We start from the raw sequence: 8,041 nt of genomic DNA on the forward strand, positions 1-8,041 counted from the left end.
GTTCCTCACTGAGTCTCACTTTATGCAGACGATTCGTCCCTTTCTGTCACGTCTTCCTCTAACGGTGTTTCCACCGGACGCGTCTAACGCCGCGCCGCGCCGCGCCGCGCCGCGCTGCGCTACACGCACGAGTTTTATCGCTGGTGTGTGAATTCATTCGCACGACGCGTCACGCTGGAACAAATATGCAACACAGAACATCCTGCAGAAGCATCACAGCTCCTCACGTCTCCTGCAGCAGCAGTGGACAGGACTGTCTGTCCCTGTCCTGTGTGCACCCGGCTGTCTGTGTGTGTGTGTGTGTGTCTGTGTGTGTGCGCGTGCATACTGATTGATGGTGCGGTTTCTGTTCTTTTTTTTGTTTTTATCGTTCAGCACTTTTATGAGAAGTGCTTTTACAAATAAAGACTGATGCTGCGTTCACAGCGGACGCGTCGCCGACGCTCGGGACGCCTCGAAGCTGACGCTTGTGACGCTTCAAGCACGACGCTGACACCAGGTGGTCACGACGCTCGCGGCGCGCTGGAGGCCGATTTCTGTTTCCTGCTATGGCGGATCGCATCAGCAGAGCGGCTCGGCTTTATTTGTTAAATAAAGCTAGACCGTCGTCGGAAAAGTGGCTGTTGGCTGGTCTGCTCCTCTCTGCTCTGCCTGCAGCAGGGGGCGCTGCTGAGACTGACCGCTGTGAGCGCTTTGGGACGGGGGAGGGGCTCATGGACGACAGCAGCGAGACGTCCTGTCCCGTCTCCACAGCACCAGAGAAGGCTGCTAGGTTTGTCACTAGTCGCTTTTGACAATGAAAAGTCTCCAAGAGGCTTTGGAAAGTCGCCAGATTTAGCGAGAAAGTGGTGAAGTTAGCAGCACCGGCCGGCCGCATCGGCGCCGGATCACTCGTAGTGACGTAGCAGCGAGGGATCGTCTCTGATTGGTTGACGCCCAGCGGCAGCGCGTCGAGAGTTCAGTTTTCCCAACTCTCAAAAAGCGACGCTCACGACGCTCCTGACGCCGGGGACGCGTGTCGTCGAAAAGCGACGCTCCTGACGCGCCGCCCCGCCCCCCGCCGCTCGTCCACATAGACTTTGCATCGAAAAGCGCCGCTCACGCCGCCCGCGACGCGTCCGGTGTGAACGCAGCATGAGACTGAGAGGCTCCGCCCACCGCCATGCCTGCTCTGTATCTGGCCCGGGGGAGTCGGCTCCGGCTGCAGCGAGGCGCCGCCATCGCTTCAGGCTGCTCTTGCGACAAGCGTGGAGCGATGAAGCGGCGATCGTCGAGCGGTGGGCGGGGCCGAGTGGCAGTGCGAGCCGACGGGCGCACGGATTTTTCACTGGAAACGCCGCCGGCCACCCGCCACGTCATCGCTCGCCGTCCGCCGCTCAAGATTGCGTGACCATCGCGTCATTACATTGACTGGTGTGTGATCTCAGCGCACGGAAGATTCGCGTCCGGTGGAAACACACCGCAAGACCCTCCAGTCCCACAGGGGCCAATCAGCTGTGGAGGGGCGTGGTCAGTCAGCTGTGGAGGGGGGCGTGGTCAGTCAGCTGTGGAGGGGCGTGGCCAGTCAGCTGTGGAGGGGCGTGGCCAGTCAGCTGTGGAGGGGGCGTGGTCAGTCAGCTGTGGAGGGGGCGTGGTCAGTCAGCTGTGGAGGGGGGCGTGGCCAGTCAGCTGTGGAGGGGGGCGTGGCTGAAACCCGCCATGGACCTGTCCAGAGGGGTCTCAGGAGGACTGGGTGGGGGAGTAATGGATTACATGTAACGGCGTAATCAAGTCAGAAAAAAGTAACTAATCCATTACAGTACATAAAGAGATGTCATTTAGTTACAGGTGTATCTGGTAAAATCAGATTACTGAGCAGGATTACTTTTGAAAACAGGCGGAATGGTCCAGATGTACAACCGACGCCACGGACATAGAGCTGTGGAGCAGCGTCCCGCAATGTCCCCCCGCGTCCTACAGCGTCCCGCAATGTCCCCCCGCGTCCTACAGCGTCCCGCAATGTCCCCCCGCGTCCTACAGCGTCCCGCAATGTCCCCCCGCGTCCTACAGCGTCCCGCAATGTCCCCCAGCGTCCTACAGCATCCCGCAATGTCCCCCAGCGTCCTACAGCGTCCCGCAATGTCCCCACGTCCTACAGCATCCCGCAATGTCCCCCAGCGTCCTACAGCGTCCCGCAATGTCCCCCCGCGTCCTACAGCATCCCGCAATGTCCCCCAGCGTCCTACAGCGTCCCGCAATGTCCCCCCACGTCCTACAGCATCCCGCAATGTCCCCCAGCGTCCTACAGCATCCTGCAATGTCTCCCAGCGTCCTACAGCGTCCCGCAATGTCTCCCAGCGTCCTACAGCGTCCCGCAATGTCTCCCAGCGTCCTACAGCGTCCCGCAATGTCCCCCCGCGTCCTACAGCATCCCGCAATGTCCCCCCACGTCCTACAGCATCCTGCAATGTCTCCCAGTGTCCTACAGCGTCCCGCAATGTCTCCCAGCGGCCTACAGCGTCCCGCAATGTCCCCCCACGTCCTACAGCATCCCGCAATGTCTCCCAGCGGCCTACAGCGTCCTACAGCGTCCCGCTCTACTGATGTCCACGTCCGTCTCTCTGGACTCCACCTCCTGCTGCTCAGACTCAGGGTTCCAGTCCCAGACCAGAACCTCTCTGGACCAGAACAGTTCTGCCTCCAGCATCCAGGAAGTTCTGGACCTGGACACCTGGAGACACACCTGGAGACACACCTGGACTGTCCCTGAAGCTAAAGGCTATTAGCCTGCTAGCAACCTGCTAACCTGTCTGTCTTCATTTCTGTTTGCTGGTAAAGTAATCTCAAAGTAACTAAGTATACAAACTGCGGATACTCTGTAAATAAACATAAAGCTCCTGGTTCCAGACCCGGTTCTGGTCTGTCTGGACCTGGTTTTCACATCAATCATCTGTTGATAAATCAGCCAATCAGGGCTTCTCTGTGACAGCTGGACCAATCGCAGGACATCTGGCTTAGAGTCCAGCATGGAGACGTCCTGCGGGGGACGGGCTGTGGGGGACGGGCTGCTGGAGGACAGACTGTGGGGGACGTCAGGACACGTCCTCCACTGTCTTCAGCAGAGACTGACAGCAGCTCCAGTTAAAAGCTTTATTAGAGTAGAAACAGTAAAAACACTAAAATGTACAAAAAGCCCAGAGGTCAGAGGTCAGAAGTCGGCGTCCAGGGTGAAGGCGTTGTCGGTGGCGCCCGCCATGACGCCCATCCTCTGGTACTCGCCCACCCGCTTCTCGAAGAAGTTGGTCTTCCCCTCCAGAGAGATGTTCTCCATGAAGTCGAAGGGGTTCTCCGCCCGGTAGACCTGCAGAGACAGCGCCGCGTTACCGCCGCGCCCCGCCCCCAGGGGCAGGACGGCCCCGCCCCCAGGGGCAGGACGGCCCCGCCCCCAGGGGCAGGACGGCCCCGCCCCCGCAGAGTTCAGTCGGGCGTCCGTGTCGCGCCGCCGCCGCTCCGTCGGCGGACCACGCGTCCTCCAATCGGAGCCGGCGGCGGCGCTCAGCCCCCATGACTGGCTGAGGTCCGTACCCCTGCGCCGCTCATCAGCACTCTGCGGCCCCGCCCCTCCCGCCGGCCCCGCCCCCTCCCCTCCCCTCCCCGTACCTTGGGCAGGCCCAGCTCCAGCAGCAGCCGGTCGGCCACGAACTGGATGTACTGCTTCATGAGGTCACAGTTCATCCCGATCAGCTTCACCGGCAGAGCTTCAGTCAGGAACTCCTGCAGACACGGCGGGGGTGAGAGGGGCGGGGCTAACGGGGCCGACGGGGCGGGGCTAACGGCGCGGGGCGGCCACCTGTTCGATCTCCACGGCGTCCCTGATGATGGTGACCACGGTCTCCGGGGACGGCTTCCTCAGCAGGTGTTTGAACATGAGACAGGCGAAGTCGCAGTGCAGACCCTGGAGACACAGAGGGTCAGGAGGGGCGGGGCCGGGGGCGGGGCCGGAGGGCCGGGGGCGGGGCCTCACCTCGTCCCTGCTGATCAGCTCGTTGGAGAACGTCAGGCCGGGCATCAGGCCTCGCTTCTTCAGCCAGAAGATGGCGGCGAACGAGCCCGAGAAGAAGATCCCCTCCACGGCGGCGAAGGCCACCACACGTTCTCCTGGAGAACGCGGAACCTCGTCAGCCCCGTCCTGCCCCCCACCCCGCCCCGTTAGCCCCGCCCCCCTCACCGTAGGACGCTCTCTGGTTCCCCATCCAGTTCAGAGCCCAGTCCGCCTTCTTCTTCACACACGGCAGGTTCTCGATGGCGTTGAACAGGAACTCCCTGAGAACCCGGAGAACCGGGACAACGTTAGAAAACCAGAACGGCAGAACCGGGAGGACGTTAGAGAACCGGGAGGACGTCAGAGAACCGGGAGGACGTCAGAGAACCGGGAGGACGTCAGAGAACCGGGAGGACGTCAGAGAACCGGGAGGACGTCAGAGAACTGGGAGGACGTCAGAGAACCGGGAGAACGTCAGAGAACCGGGACAACGTTAGAAAACCAGAACGGCAGAACCGGGAGGACGTCAGAGAACCGGGAGGACGTCAGAGAACTGGGAGGACGTCAGAGAACCGGGAGAACGTCAGAGAACCGGGAGGACGTCAGAGAACCGGGAGGACGTCAGAGAACCGGGAGAACGTCAGAGAACCGGGAGGACGTCAGAGAACCGGGAGAACGTTAGAGAACCGGGAGGACGTCAGAGAACCGGGAGAACGTTAGAGAATCACAAGAATGGCAGGATCAGGAGAACGTCTGAGGATCAGGAGAACTTCAGAGAACCAGGACAACATCAGGACCGTCAGAACCCTGAGAACGTCAGAGAACCAGCAGGAGAACCAGTGGGGGCTTTAGGGAGTGGCCTCGGTGGCCCTGGGGGGGCCGGTGCCACCCGTTTGGCCACCCCAGCTCTGGTAGGTGGCTGCAGGACTGCTGATGCTCTGACTGGTCCGAGTCCGTTCTACTCTGAAACCACAGTGTGGAGCCACGGCCAGCAGGGGGCGCCAGGGGTCAGGCCGGGGTCAGCCAGGGGTCGGCAGAGGTCAGGCCGGGGTCATCTCCGTCTCAGCTGCAGCGGGACACACAGGACAGAGTCCCCCAGCAGGCGGCGTGCCGGGTCCAGAGGTGGTTCTCATGCTCCAGGTACTCTGCTGGACCGCTGAGCCGAGTCCGGCACAGGAAGGGGGTCCGCGGGTCACTGGACCACCGGGGCCACGAGCACTGTGTGCACGTACACACACACCACTCTGCGTGAAGCTGGGTTTGTTCCACGGAGGCGGAGAGACGGGGCCGAAACCTCCGGTCCACAAAACGGCTTCCTCGTTTCTACGGACGGAGAACGGCGCGCGTCTCCGAGAACATGGCGGCTTTTCACTTCCTGTCAGCGTCACGGCGGGGCTCCTGCTGTCCGCCGGCGCCACGCCGCCGTTCTCATTCCAGAAGCTCAGACTTGAAAAGACGTCTTGCAGTTGCGCCTCTTTACAGCCCTGCGCTCCAGACGACCTCTGCCTCAATCGTTACGCAAGTCCTCCGTAAATCCCGCCGCTGAGCGCTCGCTGAAAATCCCGCCACAATGTCGAAGGAGCTTTGATCTGAATGAAGCGTCGGTTTCTGCTCCTGTTGCGCAGAACGGCGTCCGTCCTTCAGCTGTGCAGGACGGGTTTCCTGCCTGGAGGACTCTGAAAGACTCGCCTCGGCTCAACAGCTGAAAACATTTCAGATTCACGACTTTCAGATCGTCAGACGTCTTCAGCCAGCGGCTTCCTGGCAGCACCGTCCCGGAACAAACGGCCTCCGATCAGGACTCGGCACGATCCTCCACAGACATCCTAAACACAACCGAAGAGGACAAACGAACTTTAAAACCGGCGGGTTCGTACCTCTTCAAAAAGTAAGTTTATCCCCCGAAGAGGAGTCGACTTATGGAACGAATCAGACGACTCCTTAAAATTCACGACCTCATTAGCAAGCTTTAAAAGACGGCGAGGTGGCGGCGTTTCAGAGAGTCTGCAGTAAAATATGTGTTTACATAATGTATGATTTAAAGGACCTGTGTCCTGCTTCTTCAGCTCGTCCAAACCCCGGAAATGACTCTAACATGGTCATAGTTTATTTTTGGCGCAAAGGAAAAGTCATTTTGTGTGAAATAAAAGATTTTCTGGGGCTAATTCTGAAACCCGGAAGAGAAAACGCTCCATTTCACTGAATCCCGCCTCTCCCCCTGTGGACTTTGACTGACAGCTGCTTCAACCAATCAGAGCTTCAAAACAAATAGCTAGCTAGCTTTAGCTCTTTAGCTCGAGCTTCTCTACACGGAAAGACACGCAAAAACAGAAACTCACCAAGCGCAGACCCTCCAGACCCTCCAGACCCTCCAGACCCTTCAGACCCTCCAGACCCTCCAGACCCTTCAGACCCTCCAGACCCTCCAGACCCTTCAGACCCTCCAGACCCTCCAGACCCTTCAGACCCTCCAGACCCTCCAGACCCTTCAGACCCTCCAGACCCTCCAGACCCTCCAGACCCTTCAGACCCTCCAGACCCTTCAGACCCTTCAGACCCTTCAGACCCTCCAGACCCTCCAGACCCTTCAGACCCTCCAGACCCTCCAGACCCTTCAGACCCTCCAGACCCTCCAGACCCTTCAGACCCTCCAGACCCTTCAGACCCTTCAGACCCTCCAGACCCTCCAGACCCTTCAGACCCTCCAGACCCTCCAGACCCTCCAGACCCTTCAGACCCTTCAGACCCTCCAGACCCTCCAGACCCTTCAGACCCTCCAGACCCTCCAGACCCTCCAGACCCTCCAGACCCTTCAGACCCTTCAGACCCTCCAGACCCTCCAGACCCTCCAGACCCTTCAGACCCTCCAGACCCTTCAGACCCTTCAGACCCTCCAGACCCTCCAGACCCTCCAGACCCTTCAGACCCTTCAGACCCTCCAGACCCTCCAGACCCTCCAGACCCTCCAGACCCTTCAGACCCTCCAGACCCTTCAGACCCTTCAGACCCTCCAGACCCTCCAGACCCTCCAGACCCTCCAGACCCTTCAGACCCTTCAGACCCTTCAGACCCTCCAGACCCTCCAGACCCTCCAGACCCTTCAGACCCTCCAGACCCTTCAGACTCTTCAGACCCTCCAGACCCTCCAGACCCTCCAGACCCTCCAGACCCTTCAGACCCTCCAGACTCTTGCTCCTGCTTGACTGTTGCTTTCAGACGATGGTTAAAGTTTATCTCTGTAATCGGAGATACAAAAAGCGACAAAGCTGATTTCCTGTGTGTGTGTGTGTGTGTGTGTGTGTGTGTGTGTGGGGGGGGGGGCATCTTCACCGTGTGACGTCAACGCGGGAAACGGAAAAAAACGCTTTGAGGAGTTTTTGGTGAGAACATGACGATATAACAAGGTTAAAACATACAGTGAGGTTTGCCTGATGCTGCTTCCAGCTCTTCTGCAGGACCATCATGCTCTGCTTCCAGCTCTTCTGCAGGACCATCATGCTCTGCTTCCAGCTCTTCTGCAGGACCATCATGCTCTGCTTCCAGCTCTTCTGCAGGACCATCATGCTCTGCTGCCACACCGTGTGGACCGGATCAGTGAAACACGCAGCATTTAATCAACAGTCTCTGTCACGGTTTCCGGACGGTTTCCGGCTGTCGTTATAAACCGTGCGCTCTGGCTTCACCCGACTGAAGATGCACTCCTGTGTGCAGGTGTGAGACGACATCACACTCTCACCAGCCGTGCACAGCAGAGCCATGCAGGCGCACGCTACAGTACACTACACCGAAGCACTCATGCGCGTGCCCAGACACACCGTGTGTGTGTGGGCGTGCGCATGTGCTCTGACACCATTATTGTCGTCTTTTCTCGTGTTCACTTATTTTCCTCCTTGTCACAAAAGCTGACGTGTAAATGTCCCACAATGCAGCTGTGAAAGTGGATGGAGGGGTACGCTGTGGCGAGGACCTACTTCTGCTCCTCCTCTTGAGCTTTGTACGACTACGTCCAGTCTTTATCTT

At 59.3% G+C, this 8,041-nt stretch overlaps 1 protein-coding gene across 1 annotated transcript in view; it reads right to left on the reverse strand.

Annotated features, from left to right (window-relative positions):
• Positions 1-3,121: 3,121 nt before the first annotated feature.
• Positions 3,122-8,041, reverse strand: part of rrm2 (ribonucleotide reductase M2 polypeptide) — a 12,505-nt gene continuing 7,585 nt past the window's right edge. The window contains exons 6-10 of the mRNA XM_030087374.1: positions 4,208-4,302; positions 4,004-4,137; positions 3,830-3,934; positions 3,640-3,753; positions 3,122-3,340 (exon numbers count right to left, since the gene is read on the reverse strand). Coding sequence (XP_029943234.1) covers positions 3,188-3,340; positions 3,640-3,753; positions 3,830-3,934; positions 4,004-4,137; positions 4,208-4,302 — 601 coding nt within the window. The 3' untranslated portion in view covers positions 3,122-3,187. The remainder of the gene's footprint in view (positions 3,341-3,639; positions 3,754-3,829; positions 3,935-4,003; positions 4,138-4,207; positions 4,303-8,041) is intronic.

The sequence above is a fragment of the Salarias fasciatus genome, unplaced genomic scaffold, assembly GCF_902148845.1.
Source record: "Salarias fasciatus unplaced genomic scaffold, fSalaFa1.1, whole genome shotgun sequence".
In the NCBI taxonomy this organism is placed as follows: domain Eukaryota; kingdom Metazoa; phylum Chordata; class Actinopteri; order Blenniiformes; family Blenniidae; genus Salarias; species Salarias fasciatus.